At 40.3% G+C, this 17,620-nt stretch overlaps 1 protein-coding gene across 1 annotated transcript; it reads left to right on the forward strand.

The window, feature by feature from the left end:
* Positions 1-1,309: 1,309 nt before the first annotated feature.
* On the forward strand, positions 1,310-11,123 carry LOC306976384 (D-glutamate cyclase, mitochondrial-like; the record flags this gene model as incomplete). The annotated part of the gene is made up of 13 exons (XM_079574301.1): positions 1,310-1,414; positions 2,168-2,321; positions 2,862-2,948; positions 3,030-3,141; positions 4,455-4,605; positions 4,745-4,867; positions 6,315-6,533; positions 6,894-6,987; positions 7,090-7,211; positions 8,304-8,403; positions 8,483-8,625; positions 10,136-10,363; positions 11,113-11,123. The coding sequence occupies exons 1-13, from the start codon at positions 1,324-1,326 to the stop codon at positions 11,121-11,123; spliced, it is 1,635 nt and encodes a 544-aa protein (XP_079430427.1). The 5' UTR covers positions 1,310-1,323.
* Between the last annotated feature and the right edge of the window lie 6,497 nt (positions 11,124-17,620).

The following is a 17,620-nucleotide window of genomic DNA, read 5'->3' on the forward strand; positions in this document are numbered from 1 at the left end:
ATAATAAAAATGTGACAAAAAAATAAGAAAAATGATGAGAATGAAAAACAATGTGAAAAAGTGTCAACAATGAGGCAGCAATGTGGGGAAAAGGATCTGTTTTGTTCTGACCTATAGGCTGTAAGCGCCAGCCGAGAACCTTTTAGATTTGGGTAAAGCCAAACTGCAGAAACTGCGCTCGGTTAAGGCGAAGGGAAAGAGGTTACATGACTTGAACTGAGGAAATAAATTGTAAAATTGTAAATAAATTGTTTTGAGGGATTTTCACTCATTTAGACCTTTTTCCTGATCTGACCAAGATTATTTTTGCCAGTTTGATGACATTTCAGACTAGTCCTATGGTAAATCTCGCCTGAAATAAGAAAGTAAAACTGCCAATGGGACAAGAACATTTTTCTTTCCCCATTGGCAGAGAAATTTACTTGAAATTGCGGCGAAATGTATTGAAACGAGTCAGAAACAACTCAGAACAAGTGAAATAATCAATGCCCAACTCCATTTTAACTAATGAAAACCACAAAAAATGTGATTATTATGCTCAAATTGAGACATATAAACTAATCTAGCAAATTACTTTTTGCAGTGTACCCATTTTTTAAGGCAAATTTGCCATTTTAATACCAAGTTTTGGACTTTGTTTTAATTCAGTTTGATTTCTGTCTATTCATTTCTTCATTAAACCAATTTGTGTTACGGATTGTCCATGGCTCTAATCTTAAAATACTTTTATTTCTAATGCCTAATCTTAAGGACATTTTGAGTTCTGCATATATTCATTTCTTGACTTTGCGTTTGTGTTTATGTTTATTTATGTTTTAGTTTGTTATTTTAGTGTCTAAAGCTCAGTTCAGCCTTGCGTGTTGCTCGGGTTCTTTGCGGAGTCGGGTTACGCCCCCTTCACGACACGCCTCTCTCTTGCAGATCCATGAGACAAACACACCAGCAGCAGACTGTCCCCTCTCGTTCCTCCTCTCCTCTGGGTGAAACATAACTTTTTTTTTATTTTGTGATGTCACTTCCTTTATCTCTGAAGTGTGTTCCATTCGCAGCTGTTTTTGGACCAAGGCAGGACACTTGCCTTGGACTGGAAGGAAGTGAGTGGAGGCACTGCCTTCAACACCAAGGCAAGGTACCTTTGGGAAACAGCCTGTGTGTATTTATACAGTAATGATCCTTGATTTAATATTGGTTTTAATGAAATGCAATTATAATTATCAATAAAAATGTATTTTGTTTTCCAGTTTTCTCCGGGGATACAAACTAGTTGTGCAGGTTTCACGTTCTCTTTCCCCTGAAGGCTCAGTGACCAGAGGAACTTGTATAATGGATTTGCACAGACTAAGTCCAGCTGAGTTAAGGCTTAAATTCAGAAATGAAGACCATGGGATTAGCACAACTTCAGGACTGGCCAATGGTAAGAGTTGTGCAATTTCACTTGTTAAAGATTACAAATGCTGTCTGTGTGTTTACAATGTGGGCTAATGTTTACTCGGTTAACTTCTGAATACTCTTTAATCTTATTTCTTTCACGCATGCCCTCACCTCTGGATGAAACTGTCAAAGTCACCTGACAGAAATGAGAGTTCAGAGGAGAGTGCATGTGTGAAAAGGAATTATTTTGCACCACTTTTTTACTCTACTTTTCCACTTTTAGGCAACTTTTATGACTTTCTTTGGTATTGCTTTATACTAAGGGGTGCTCGTTAAAGGGGCTAGATGCAAGTTGTCCATTTTATACTCACTACTGCCACCTCAGGTCATACATGTTACTGCAGCTTCTATTAAGCTCGTGCATGACGGACCCGAATTATTAACTTTTTGAGTGACTTTAGAGGCAGTTGTGGCCTTCATTTCGAAATCCAAGCCAAAACGTTTCGACCACCAGCTCTTCATCAGCCATTTGACACTTAAAGGGACTCGATGGAGTTTAATTGTTTTCCTCCTCCTACATGTTCCAGCCATGTCCTGATGTGTAGAATGAGACCAGGCCTGTTCACCACAACTGCCTCTAAAATCCTGCACTGTCACTCACAAAATTCGTGTCCGAAGTGCCGTCATGCACAAGCTTAATATTGAACCTGCAGTTACATGTAAGACCTGAGGTGGCAGTAGTGAGTATAAAAAAGACCAACATGAATCTAGTCCCTTAATGCATTTTGTCTTCCAGGATACCAACAGGCGAATGTAGCAATACTGCCCTCTCATTTGGCTCCGGATTTCGAGGCGTTCTGTCAGAGTAACGCTGCTGCCGTGCCCCTGATGTGCCTCAGCCGCCCGGGGCAAACCTGCTGCCCCCCTCTCGCTCAGGAGGCCGACATCAGGTACTGCATAGACAGCAGTTCAAGTCGGTTTACGATTTGTACATGCCTTGCCTTTAAGAGGTTAAATGTGTGAAATCACTGGTCAGACATCAGTGCTTGAACTGAGACCCAGTTTTGAATGATTCAAATCCCACAGGCTGGCCACTATATCGCTAAATTATCATTATTATCAATGTAAGTTGGCGCAATGTGACTGTGTTCTTCCATCAGACTGAGATTTATACATTTTATGCTCACAGCCAATAACAAAGACAGCTAGCAATTTAGTGCCAAACTGATTTAGTGTTTTATTTAGGGTTTTTGATCTTATTTGGAAACAACAAATCATTTTCGGCTTAATGTAATGGACCACACTGTGTTGAAATGATTTAGTAATAGTTCACAATAATATTATAATACAATATTCAAGGCAGTTATTGACTATTGCATTTTATTCTCACACATTCTCCCGCCTTACGAACTTCAACTCTAACTCTAAGTATTATCATCGTCCACTGCATCGATGCCTGAAAGCTTCTCTTCTTCGTATTTGGTTTTCAGGACAGACATTCCTCAGTATTGCGTTTACGAGAACGGCCAAGTGGTGAAAACCGTCTCCAGCCTGATGGAATACAGCAGCGAATTCAGGTAAACGGACAAATGCATCAGTTTTTCAAAGGGTGTTTCTTCTTCTCTCGTCATCTCATCACTTTGTCCAACTGTTCGCAGCGACATGGTGTGTTTCTATCTGGGCTGCAGTTTTGGCTTCGAGGGTAAACTGAAGGCGGCCGGAGTCCCCGTGAGGAATGTGGAGCAGCAGAAAAACGTCAGCATGTACAGAGTGAGTGAAATGTCTGTGATGCTCTGGACCTGTCATATAAGTTCCAGATTTGGGTTAGATTCAGGGCCAGGCATTTAAGTCAGGCGTTTTTCAGGTTCATGTTTGATTTACACTAAGTTTAGGTATTATTTTTCACTTAAACGATTGTCTTATGAGAGGTTGGAGATCCCAAATGTAGTTTCTGGGGATGTCCTGGCCCCAGATCGATCATATTGTACGTGTTTGACAAGAGGACACAAGTAAAATTTGACCTTCTAAGAACCACCAGGTCTACATTAAAGCCACATCGTGTAACATTTCACCCAATAAAAGCATTGATGTTTTGCAAATATATTGAAAAATACCTAAAAAAAAAAAAAATTAACTGGGAGCAAGGACGTCTCCAGCTCATCGCCATGGAGATATGGACTAAAGGCAGCGAAATATGAGATTTTGAGGTTTTAAAAATATATGACATCAGTATAAATCAGTAAAAAAAAATTTGCATGCCAGTGTCTTCGTAGGTTTCCTCCGGTTTCCCCACCACTAAAAATATGTACAATAGGTTCCCTTCTGGGGCTAGGACTCCCCTGAAAAAGAGATTATTTCTCGGTTAAGGGAACAGGCCACCGTTTTTCCATACTGGGATATGTTCTTACCTGGGATTAGATGAGTTTATGTAAATGTCTGGTCTTTGTGCCTTTGGGAGAGCGCGGTCGCTTCTAACTTCGCCCCCGTTTGGAGCCATAGGAATATACTGCCAAATGCTAACAACATCTTTGGTCTTTTTGCGTGATGGATGGAGTTCAGGAGGAAACGTATTTGTAAAAGAACCTGTTGCTTTCAGCAAAATCACCTACGCCTAAAGGGTTGAATAGGTTAGGTCCTCATTTAAATCTCTTCTTTGATAACCCACTGCAAAAATTACATTTTCTGTGCCAAGCTGGTCATTAGGAGCAGGTTTTGTATTGCTTGCAACAATATAATCCAAAATGTTACACAGTGTGCCTTTAAGATCAAATCAAGAGCAAAATAAAGTTCTTAAATAGGCCTAAATAACAGTTATTTCTGCATTGTTTAGTAAGTTTTTTCCCTGCAAGTTCTGTCTCCACTATTTCCACCTCCACCTTTCACTAGTTTCACCTTAGTTGATTTATATTGACAGGGAAGATGGCGAACTCTGCGTCAGTTTTCATTTAAAGTGGATCAACATAACAATATCACAGTTAAAATGCAGATTCTACCATTGAATTCTTAACCAGCCTGGGCTTCATAAATATTGCCATGACTGGTGAACTATTTGACTGTGGACTGAACATCTGTGTTTGTGACAGACCTCAGTGTCCTGTGTGCCAGTGGGAGTCTTTCGCTGCCCCCTGGTGGTCACGATGCGTCCTGTCCCGCCTGAAATGCTGGACACTGCGGTGGAGGTCACTCATCTGAACCCGCTGGCCCACGGAGCCCCAGTGCACATCGGAGACCCAGGTACGAACAAGTGGAAGAAGAAACCAAGTCGAAAACTATCTAAACTATGACTAAGATTTTGTCTGAAAAAGAATTCCACCAGAGGAAGCTCATGCTGATTCCCTGGCTTTTCTCTGTGTGACGTCTCAATGTGTTGTAGTTTTCTTGGGCATCCAGGACCTGTCCCGACCGGACTATGGCGACGCAGTGGAGCCCCATCCTGGAGATGTCCCCGTCTTCTGGGCCTGTGGAGTCACTTCTTCAGAGGCGCTACGCGGAGCCAGTGAGTCCAATGTTTTATCGTACTTGTATTGTGTTATTAAGCTACTGTCTCAAGAAACAAGATTAAATCACAACAGAATCATTGAGATCTTTCAAACATCCTAAATCAAGAATGAGTGATGTCTTTAGCCACGATTTTTCTAATTGAGTTCTATTCCAGCCTCGTTTTTGTCGTGATTTTTGGGCCTTTTTTTGTTTTGATTTAACCTCTTAACTCCCGCCTGAACCGAGAGGATCTTTTTCCTCACATCATCAGATTTTTTTTCCATCATTTTTTTGTTGGGTATTCAACTCATTTTTGTAACTTTTTTGTCGCATTTATGTAATTTTTTCATCAATTTTTTATCACATTTTTGTCATTTTTTTTGTCTTTTTTTTATCACATTTTTGTCATTTTTTCGGTAATTTTTTATCACGTTTTTGTATTTTTTTTGGTCATTTTTTGTCAATTTTTTGTGTGATTATTTGTATCAAATTTTTATCAAATTTTTGTCATTTTAGGTATTTTTTTTGTCAATTTCTTGTGACATTTTTGCCACTTTTTCATCCTTTTTCGTCACTTTTTTGTCACATTTCCATCATTGTTTTCGTCTCAGTTTTGTTGCTTTTTCACAGTTTTTTTTCCTGAAGCTTTTGGACTGGGGTAAAGCCAAACTAGAGAAAATGTGCACTCATCCTGTTGAAATGGTTCGGTATAATAGTTCAATATTCCAGGTTTACACTGACCAAAAAAAACTCACCACAAAAGAAGGTCACTCTTTTATTTAGTTGTAGCGCCTCTAGCTTTGATTTACCAACTCTGTTCAATTTTAGTCTTGTTTTGTTCCTGATGGAGTCTTTCTTTTTAAGTCTTCTTTTGACACAATTTGCTGAAAAATGAAAGTTGTTTTGTGAAATATTGCACGTTACAGTAATTATTTTGAACTCTTCACCCCCGCCTTAACCGAGCGCATTTTCTCCAGTTAGACTTTACCCAAATCTAAGTTTCTTTGCTGGAGCTTACAGCTTACAGGTCAGTGTAACACCTCATTTGAAAGCTAATACCTGCAAAACTGTTTTTTTTTCCTTCCGTCACTTTTTTCACTTTCTTTTTTGTACATTTTTGTCACTTTTTTGTCACGTTCTTTTTTCTTTTTTTTCATGCTGTTTTTATTGCATTTTTGTCACTTTTTTGCTGCACTTTCATTGGGTTTTTGCCACTTTTATGCAGATTTTTTGTGGCTTTTGTTGCGTTTTCATTCTCGTTTTCTTTTTTGTTGCTATTTTTACGCTTTTTTTTCAAGATTTTGGTAAATTCAGACGAGATAATGTGCTCAGTTCAGGTGAGGCTTAAGAGGTTAAAGTACTTACAATCTAGTTTTGTAAGAAGCCCTCGTCAGTGCTGCTCTGCTCCATCCGTAATTTTTAAAGTAAAATGATATTATTGGACCACGTTTCTGTTTTCCCAGAGCCGCCGCTGGCCTTCAGTCACTCTCCAGGCTTCATGTTCCTGACTGACCTCCCGGACTCCTCCTCCTCCCCCATGGACCCGTCCCATCTTAACGAGGGCCACCTCACCCCCCTGAGCTTCAGACTGTCCCAGCGCCCTCTGCTCTACAGCTTAGCTTCAAAGCGGGCCGTGCACAAGATCAGAGAGCTGGAGAGGACTGTTAGTGAAGGAAACACGGGTAAGATCGATTCTCTCCGTTATCAGAGTTAGGGATTAGATTTATAAACTCTACTGTGAGAAAATAATCATGTTTGCTGACAAAGAATTGAACTATCAGACAGCAGGAAAGTGTCTTATATTTATATTTCAGATGAAGTGAGGTAAAAGTTAAATACTTACGTAAATATGCTTCAATACTGGGCACAACTGGAGTCCAACCTTGTGGCTAATCGATGTATTTTCTTATTAATTTTGCCAGTAAATAAACAACCCGAATCCAAGTGAATTGTCAGAGTGTCCTGCCCTGGGCCTTGTGTTGTAATGATCCTATTGTATTGAGTGATCATTGTAAAAGGCTGAATTTGCCGGTCCTTTATAGGCGCCTCTGTGGACCGTGATGACCTCGTCCGCTGCTGTCTGGCCCTCTCCCACGCCTCCTCCGTCGCCATAGTAACACACGATCCCAACAACAGGTACTACAGTATGACAGGTTGCACCAGAATGAAGATAAAATTAATTTTCCGACTGGTCTGTATGTTTATTTCTAAGTTTATCTCATTTATGTCTTCTTGCAGACTTCCTCCTGGACTCGTCACGATGGCGAACACGTTGTTGTCTCTGGGGAAGCGCGTGACTGTGGCGACGGACAGGAGAGGAGGTCTCAGCCAGGACCTGATCAAAGAAGCCGTGGGATCAGGTCAGACAGGGAAAAAAACGCATTGTTTTCTTACATTTTTAGATACAATTGTTTTATTACTGTTCTATTTTTCTACTTAGTGGGGGTTTTATTGTCTTTATTGCTTTATTGAGCTTTCAGTGACCAAGTAATTACAAAACAAGCTTAAAAAGAGTTTGAGTTGGAAACAAATTACGGCTCAAGTGTATTTTTAAAGGGACTAGATGCAAATATGGCCATTTTATACACACTACCGCCACCTCAGGTCTTATGTGTAACTGCACCTTCTATATTAAGCTCCTGCATGACGGCACTTCAGACCCGAAGTAAAAACTGTTTGAGTGACAGTGCAGGATTTTAGAGGAAGTTGTGGTGAACAGGTCTGAGCTCATTCTACACATTAGGACATGGCTGGAACATGTATGAGGAAAATACTTAATCTTGACATTTTTAAACTGCGTATAGTCCCTTTAAATACTACTTTGTATCAGTATTAATCCTCCTGTAAATGCTCTTTTATATTATTTTATTGCACATTCATGATATTATAAAAAACACATTCAATAATAGTGTCATTTCACATGAATTCCGATGAAAAGTTATAAAATGATATTACGCCAAAATTAATGCCTTTTTAAAGTCATCGAAAATCATTAAACCAAATTCAAAATGACATTAAGTCTGAATTTCTTTACATTTCTTTAGAAAATGTACTTTTTCCTTAGAGACAGATCCCATTACAGTGACATTGCTCAACTATTTTTACCAGAAACACAAAACGTCTAAAACAAATTCAGCGGGTGGACTCTCATTCCCTCACAAACTTCTTTTTTTTTTGCATTTGTATAGTATTTAGCCATTAAGCATTACATTTGACTTGCTGCCACCTGTGGAAACCCTGACACTGTTCGGGGGTTCAGCTGAGGATCTATAGAGGATCTTTGGGGCAAGTTTTTAGTGACTGATAAAAAGGTGGTCTGGTCTTAACTTAACTTGAAGATTGGATTCAGCTTCTGCCTATGTCTACTGTCATTGTGTCCTTTGGCAAGACACTTCACCCTGATTTCCTCCAGTAGGAAGAAAAGGGCTGGATATGAACGTTTTCTATTTCAGATTCCCTGGCTGCAACAATACCCCTGGTCACGTTTGAGGATATCGACAGTGACTCCGCCCTGCGCTTCCTGTGTCAAGACGGAGACGTCAAACAACTAAGGTAACTTTATACAGAGAAAAAACCTTTATATGTTTGTGTTCGGCTGCATCCACGGGTCTTTTTGTGGTTCATCTTCCAGTTATGACCACCTGGTGGCGATAGAGCACAGTGGTCAAGCTGCTGCTGTCATTTACAATAAGGTGAACAGAAAACAACATCTGGAGGGTTCCCTGGAGCAGCTGTTTACCGCAGCAGAGGACACACCTGGAATTAACACTTCAGGTGAAAGAGGAAACTTTTTAACTTTACAATACTGAGCTGTTTATAATTTAAACTCCTTAGCTCTGTTTTGTTATGGAAATGTAGCTTAAATTCCATCTTTGTCGTGGTTTACATTAGTGGTAACAACTGGTGGGTCAGTTTCAGGGAGAAGTGAACTTTTTGTTTTTGTGATTGTTGCAGAGTTGTTTTAATCATGATTTGTGATTTTCATTTATTCCCCCTATCTCGAAGATTGTACCTGAATTAGTCCTGCATAATATACATTGCGAAAAATATGGCATCGCTCAATATTAGGTGATGAAGCATCCGTATCGCAAATTGCCACAATACATCACATCATCACTAAAACCTTCATCTGACTGGGATTGACAAATTTTTTTGCAAACTCAGCCAAAAACAAACAATGCATTGAACTTATAAATGAATAAAGTTCTGTTTTAGTTAAAGGTGCACTATGCAAAGTTGATATTAGTGTGTATTTGACCTTTCAGTGGCCCAGGGGCTGTATGGGTGGTTTGCTTAGCGCCTTTACTTTCCATCCCGGTGTCTCTTATGACGCTTCAGGATCAATTTTATTTCAGGTTTATTAGGGTTCTGGTCGGTTTTCGGAATGGAATCTATATGTAACCATTGACGCAGTTCAACCAGCTGTGAACACCTAAAAAACATTGATCCTGGTCCTACAGGCCATCGGGATAGTAAGTGAAGGCGCTGTTAACCACCCAAACATCCGCTCGGTCACTGAATAAATATCAACTCTTTTTTTTAACATTTACTAACTTAGCTCAACTTTAGTCTTGTTCTGGTCCTGACGCAGCCTTTCTTTAACTCTTCTTTTGACACAATTTGCTTACTTACGTTACTTATGATTTCTGTTTAATTAGAATGGAACATATCGTGTTGAAATAGTTTGGTGAAATATCGTGATTCCGATATTGCAAAGCCGTATCACATATTTCAAGCTACTTCTACTACTACTTCTACTAATATCGTTCAGCCCAAGCCAGAATGTTTACAAAGTAATCAACTAAACTTAGATTATTCTGTATTTAGTGCAGGGTCGGGTTACAAAAAAAAACTATAATACTCAGGTTCACCCATTTTTTTTTTTAAGTCAAGTAATTCCAAGTACCCCTGGTTGAGAGGCACTGATTTATCGTATTATTTAACGCTTATCGAAGTACAATCTGTGCCAAATCACACTACTTTATATTATATGCAATAAATGAAATATAACAACAACAAAATCGCTTACACAAGATAACTTTTGCAAATACATTCCCTATATAGTACTGTTTTGACTTTTACAGCAGTGTTGGCTACACATATGCCTAGAGATTGGTTTAGTAAGGCTTTATTAGTGGTAAAAAGCAGCGGTAGATTTTGCAAAACTACCTCCACTAATCTGTGAAAACACTGCAAAACTTCTACCCTTTTTATAGAACACCTATGACGGTAAAGTTAATTGCCTAGTTCATATTTTATTCACAGTGTCTCCTGTTTCTTGCAGCTGTGTCTGAGTGCGGAGCGTGTGCTGTGGTGTGTGGCTTGTTCCTGCTGCAGAACTGCCCCTCGCATCAGCGCTACTTAAAGAAGGGACTGGGCCTGGACCGAATAGCGCCCCCGGAGGAGACTCAGGGCAGGACGAGCGGACTGCCTTTACTGGACAAGGTAAAGATGAAAAAATACATGGATGAATTAACAGCAATGGATCCATTTACATTGGAATCAGGAAAAAGTTCTACACAGATAAGGTTCACGTAGTTTAAATTATTATTTTTTAATATAAATTCAACATTACTTTATATGGAACTAATAAACATCCCATAGACTAACAATAGTTAAAGCGAAGGTTTGCCTCATTGTCAATTCAAGCCCATGGAAACAACATACAGAGAATGATCTTTCTCTCAGACCTTTGGTGCAAACAGCATAGAGCATGAGGGAGTAGAGGTGGGAAGGGAGAGAGTTCAGCTTCCAGAGAGCGTTTATGAAGCTGTCCTTCAGTCAGCTGGACCTGGCCCAGAGACTGCAGGGTCTCCTCCCTGAATTAGCTTAAACAATGTTTAAGAAGTTGAGCAAAATAACGATGGAACAAATCGGTTAGAGCTTTTACCTGATAGCTCCAGCAGGCTCTCATTCATCCAGGAAGTATTCATCCAGTGAAGCTTTAATCGCCGACTGGGCTGGGTTGTTTGTCCTACAGAGTGAAACTTTAATCAACTTTAACAAGTGGGTGTTGTCAGTCTTGCTCCCTTATCCCACGAGAGGCCTGAGTCTTGTTAAGACCTCTCTAGCCTGGGTTTAGTAATTTTTCTGACCACTAGAGCTGCTGTTGTTCGAATAGAAGCAAAACATCCTCAAAACAACCCAGTCCAATCGACGACTTAAGCTTCACTGCGAGGAAAACAGTGTCAAAAAGTGATTTGAATTGAAGTCCGATATCCAATTAATTCGCACTGTGCTCTTTGCTTTTCTGTGTTTCAGACGTCCAATGAGGGAGGTGGACAAAATGAAATTATCACCAAATTACTGCGAGTCACTTTAGGCCCTGAACCCACAGCACATTGATTTATCATCACATTAAGCCACAGATGGAACATTCTCTCAGACTCGTACTTAGAGCAGCTGATGGCCTGTTCATAATTACTTCTTAGTAAAGAGTAGCTTAAAAGCATTGATTTTGAGTCGAGGTTGTTGCCGTGGTTACCATTCAGCATTGTCACAAATGTTTTCCCTGAGATCGGCACGTCTCCATTAAAATCAACGTCTGCAGCTTTGCCTCCTAGTTCTAAAAGCCTTAACTTTGTGATTCCAGTGTGTAATAAATTAATATCCATGTATGAATGTATTTTGCTTTGCTTTTTATTCTGGTTTTCTCGGCAGCTTCGTCATTGTTGTGTCTGTGCATCTGCAAGATTTTCACTAAAATCTAACGTTCACATAAATCTAACGTAAATCTGTATTCTGAATGGTCTTCTGAAATAGAATAAGCCTATATTGCACAATGGGGCAGAAAGGATATTACGTTTCTATTATAGGCTTTAGATTTCGCTTCTCTGTACCTCCATTCAGCCTGAAAACAAATTTACAAAGAGAGCGAGAGCGGCGTTACAGACACAGAGACGTAAACAGCTGAGGTCGGCTTCCCAAAAGGCTGCTCAAAAACCATAAATGAAATGAGTCTAGTTCGGGGTATTTCTGGATTGTGGGCGTGTGTCTACAGTAACTAATCAGGCCGTCTGGACAGAGAGTGGCCGTCGAGGTGTAATTACAGAGCAACTACACATCTGTTCTTGTAGCAGTTTGTGTCTACAAAGCAAAGTCCCGGTTACTTCTGGAAATATGCAGGTTATGACAGGACTGCAAAACATGAGAAGTTACCTGACACTTGATAAACTACCTTTTTCTTTTAGATTACCTAGAATATCAAAGACCTTGTGAGTTGATGTCAAATACATGGTGATCCTACATGGTGTGTAGGATCACCATGCTGGGGTAAGTTGTAACAGTTAAACAAAAGAAGCAGAATAAGAGGCGTTGTCGTGTGATATGCTTCAAAAATAGGTTTATTGGAATAAAAGAACATCTCTCTCTCTCTAACCTGTCATATGCTTACCTCCCCGTGGAGTCAGTCCATAATACAGGTCAAATAGTCCGACAGCACTTCCTCCTGCACCTCAGAGAAAAGTTGATGATCAATAACCTACACTGGGAAGTTCACTGGACCCTGTTCTCTCAGCTTTTTTGTAGTTTTGTAGTATCTGCCCAGTGTTATATGGCAGATCCCGTGTGCCTTCACAGCTGATCTGACTGACTTGCTCTTCTTTGTGACCTCATCAGATGCTTTTTTCTTTAAAACATTTGAAGGCACCTCTGTCAGTCTTTCTTTCCCGCTGCCTAGTTTTTCTGTAAAAGTATTGAAATCAAGAAAGTGTCATTAGTTGTATGTAAGCCCCTGTCAGCCATTGTTCAGCTGTATTAGCATATTGGTTTGAGATTAGCAGGGTAAACATGCATCACATTTTGCCTGAGAAACTACAATTTAATCTAATGTAAGTCATATGATTTCATGTGCAAAAGTATAAGCACTAAACACAATATAGTCTTGGTCAATCTGTTGGAAATCCCTTCTCAAGAGTGTTTTGAAACTGGAATTACGGTTTTGGCTTTGGTTTGTCCAGTTTCAAAACACTCGTCTCCTCGTGTGGCCTCGTCCTCTCACCCTCAACTTTGAATTCTGACCCCAGTTGCATCATGGGATTTCCTGTTTGAAGGACATTTGCCCTCGGTAGCTTCTAATTGGGCCAATACCAGCACGCTTTTATTTACTTTGACAGACGTGTTTTTAATTTGAGCTCCCCGGCCACTCGACCTGTTTTATTAATCTGCAGAAACTAATAAACGCCTCCGTATTTCATCTCATCAAATCATAATAAACAAGTCAAGTGGAGTCGATTTGATTTGCACTGACTAATCTTCCAACAGCGTTATGTAATTGGCAGCAGGGATAAAGGAGCTCCAAAAACGCTCAGTCCTGCAGCACATGGAGAGGGAACGATCAGATCTATTGCTCCTCTGTCCCATGCAGAAGGTGCCTGGTGTTACTGAGGATGGCCTGGACCTTTCTCCCCGTGCACCTCTCCACCACTGCCTTAGCAGAGTCCAGTGAGTCCAAAAGTAAAATTTTTAAGTACCATAAGTGACGCATGAACTCATCACTAAGGATATGTGATGTGCAGTTATTAATACAATCATATTAATAACAGAGCCAATGCATTTTAAATTGTTCAAAGAAATGTTGGAAGGTGATCAAAACACTCTGTTCTCCTAAAGAGTAACATGGAGACATCCATCCATCCATTTTCTTCCGCTTTATCCGGGGCCGGGTCACGGGGGCAGCAGTCTCAGCAGAGATGCCCAGACTTCCTGATCCACGCACACCTCCTCCAGCTGTTCTGGGGGACCCCGAGGCGACACCAGGCCAGCTCGGAGACATAGTCCCACCAGCGTGTCCTGGGTCTTCCAAGAGGCCTTGTCCCAATAGGACATGTCAGGAACACCTCCCGAGGGAGGCATCCGGAACAGACGCCTGAGCCACCTCAGCTGCTCCTTTCAACATGAAGGAGCAGCGATTCTACTCCGAGCTCCTCCCGGGTAACTGAGCTCTTCACCCGATCCCGAAGGGTGTGTCCAGCCACCCTGTGAAGGAAGCTCATTTCGGCCGCTTGTATCCGCGATCTTGTCCTTTCAGTCATTACCCAGATCTCATGACCACAGGTGAGGGTGGGAACATAGATCGATCAGTAAATCGAGAGCTTTGCCCCCGACTTGCCTGGTATGGCGCAACCGGGGCCCCACCCTGGAGCCAGACCTGGGGTTGGGGCTCAAATGCGAGCGTCTGGTGGTCAGGCCTTTGCCCACGGGGCCCGGCTGGGCACAGCTCAAAAGGACGACATGGGACCGCCCTCCTGTGGACCCACCACCCACAGAGGGATCCGTAGGGGTCGGGTGAAGAGAGCAGGTGCCTTGACGACCTGGTCCGCGAGCACAACTTGGAGACAGTGTAATAAAATACTCATTTGCATATGATTTTTTTAAATGTCATGTTGTTTGGCCTGTGAATATGTTTCCACTTTGAAAAACAGATATCTCATATATGGGTATTTAACACTATTAAACTACTCTATTACAAATAACGTATTGCTTACATATCGATATTTTGATACCAACACGTATTATACTTACTTACTTATTTACTATACTTTTTAGTTTGATATTTTTTGTTGATGTTTAGTTTCACTACCTTATTAGAGACTGACAGGATTGGAAGTGACATAGATAGAGGCAAACTATTTAAACCGTTACCGTGCCAACCATGTTATATCAGTGGGAAATGATTGAGTCAAACTGCTGTGGAACTTTAACTCTGTCTGCAGTATGTCATTAGCTTAAAACGCAGCCTGTATTACATGAAGCTTACAGTAGAGGAAGCAAAGCATTAGTGACTGCGATTTGACGTGCACAATGTGACGATGTCAAACTCATGTCGTCATAAAAAGGTCAAAACAGACTCCGAGTCCTTCGGGGCAGCACTGACTTTGAAATCCTCGTCCAGTCAGTAACGTCACAGCGACTGTTTGTCAAATATTGAAACAGCGGGCGGTCAAAGAAACATGTCAGACAAGTCGACGTGTTTACAACCACAATAACCACTCACAAACAGAGGAGCTTTGTTGGATTTTTTTATAAAACTTATCACATTCAGATATGTCAAACCAACACTGTGCACTGTAAAACCGATATCAAGTTACAACAACTAGAAATGTAATGTTACTTTAACTTTAGTCGCATTGACTATTAATGCATGTTCTGGCTTCTCCAAATTCCTGCTTTCATTTAAATCATGTTGGTCGCCTTTTACTTTACAGCACAGTATAACAACATGGGAGTAATAGAAATAGCTAAGTAACCTTAAAGGGATATTTCAGGATTCTTGACATAGGACCTCATTTCTTAATTATCCAGAGTGTTGCTGATTTCTGGAGATATTTTTTTTGTAATTCATGCAGTTCTTGTATTTGAAGAGTTTCATGGTGCTAGGCTAGTGCTAGGCTAGCGCATTTCTATGGTATCAGCTAGCCTGCATTAAAAACAGTCAGTAGGCAAATCACTTATATCACCAGACTAACCATATAAATGTCTGTGTCGATAGAATCATTTTTGGAATATAACTGACCTTGCATCACATGAATGATCGCATTTTGAGGGACTATTTTCTCGCAGATCACTCCGCCGCTGCGTAGCTTATACAACCACGAAGCTGCCGCTGCTCAAATATAAGTTCTTTTAAATGCAAAATGGTTACTCTATCGACACAGACATTTATATGGTTAGTCTGGTGATATAAGTGATTTGCCTACTGACTGTTTTTAATGCAGGCTAGCTGATACCATAGAAATGCGCTAGCCTTGCATTAGCCTAGCGCCACGAAACTCTTCAAATATAAGAACTGCTTGAATTACAAAAAAAATATCTCCGGAAATCAGCAACACTCTGGATAACTAGGAAATGAGGCCCTATGTCAAAAATCCTGAAATATCCCTTTAAATACTAACCTTTTTACAGTGTATATACTGCTATTTCATGTGTGCAGTGAGAAATTAGCATTTTATTACACTTTTAGCTGCTATTTCCTTCCTGTTTCCATGCTGTTACTGTGCTGTAGAGGCAATTTGTTCAAGAAAAGTGAAAAAGATCAATATCTCTGCATCAGTTTTACAGTGCTATGGCATAACTGTGTGAATTTGGACCAAAGTTGCAAAATTCATATCCTTGTAACAGCCTAGTTTATTAAATAGATGTTTGTCCTGATAATCAGTCACTGTACAATATCAATCTTCACATGTAGCAATACAGATTAAACTTCACCAGTTTATCGTGAGCAAATTCACTTGAACAATTGGGCGTGGAAAGCGTTACTTCATATATATTATTACATGTAAACTTCATCACAGATTTCCCTTTAAATCCACACAGGCAGAACAATAACTGGCTTTTAATACTTATTCAAAGAGCTCGAGTGAAATGTCAGTTTAGTTCAGTCACAGTAAAAAGGGGAAATGATATTAATGACTGAGAAATTAGGGAGATTTTGTCGTTGATATTTATAAATCAGTTCTTGTTTTTCAGTTCATGTCATTTCATAAGCAAAACCTTTTTCATAAACCAGGAAATACCCCCTTGAATTCACTGTATTGCACTGATATCGTTTTATCTTTCTCTGCGAACTGCATTTGTAGTTTCTGTGTTCCACATTGTTTAACTGGATACGTTTGTAAGTCTTTGTCGTGTTTTTGTGAGATTGAGTGGATTTATATTACTGCAGAGAGTCCGTACTAGCCATGAAGGACCAAGCTTTTGTTTAACCTCTTAACCCCCACCCCCACATTTTATCCAAGGGTTCGGGTTAGAATAGCATCAAAATGGTAACAAAAACAAGGATGAAAGTAGAACAAAAAAGGGAGTAAAGAAAATCGACAAAAGAGCGATAAAAACACGATTAAAAAGTAATGAAAAAGCAAGAAAAGAGCCACAAAAAACATGCCAGAAAAGCGAAAATAACACACACAAAAAAAGCAATGAAGAAAGCAACAAAAACACAAGAAAACAAGACAATGAGGCGTTTTAGATTTGGGTAAAGCTGAACTGGAGATGATGGTTAGAGCGAGGGGTAAGAGGTTAAGTTAACAGTTAGCTTATGAGCTTAAGAAATTGAGAACTACAAATTTTCTTCTTCTGAAACACTGAAGAGGCACCAAGAGCCTCACCACACCTGCAGCACAGTGGAGGCGTCACAAGAGGTGCTACAGGGAACAAAAAAGGGGCAAACAAGGAGGTATCCGGGCAAGACTCACAGCTAAGCCACACAAGCCTTGTCTCCCTGCTATTGTTCTGGATAATGTTCGCTCACTGGAGAATAGGATGGATTATAGGATGGTGAAAGACTGTTGTGGAGCAATGGGAGGAGGAGGTGGAGGAGGTGACCAGTGCAGGACACCACGCTCTGAAACAGGGGCGAACCCAGGAGGCGGTGCACCGTTTCAGAGGAGCACTGAAGGAAGTACTCCGGTATTTATGATTATGTTTATATTGATTCTGGGGCACAGGAAGAGGTAGCTTTTCAATAAATGCTGCCATAAAACACTACTGTACCAACGAGAAATGAGTGAGTCAGATTTCTATGAAGCTTTCTCCAACAAAAGACAACATTTTTTCCCCTTGTCTGGTATAAAACTATGATTACCATTGAGCGCTGTGTCTCCAAGTGCTTTTTTATGAATTGCCACGATACAATTTACAAGCAAAAGCTAACCCTGTACGTCATTTCATATTAAAGTAGCCATGCGGATTAAATTACTGTACCAAAACCTCTCCTTTATTGACATGTTGGAAGCATTTTCTGTGACTCCATGAGCTATTATTGTCCATGATG

This window comes from Gobius niger, assembly GCF_951799975.1.
Source record: "Gobius niger genome assembly, chromosome: 16".
Taxonomy (NCBI): Eukaryota; Metazoa; Chordata; class Actinopteri; order Gobiiformes; family Gobiidae; genus Gobius; species Gobius niger.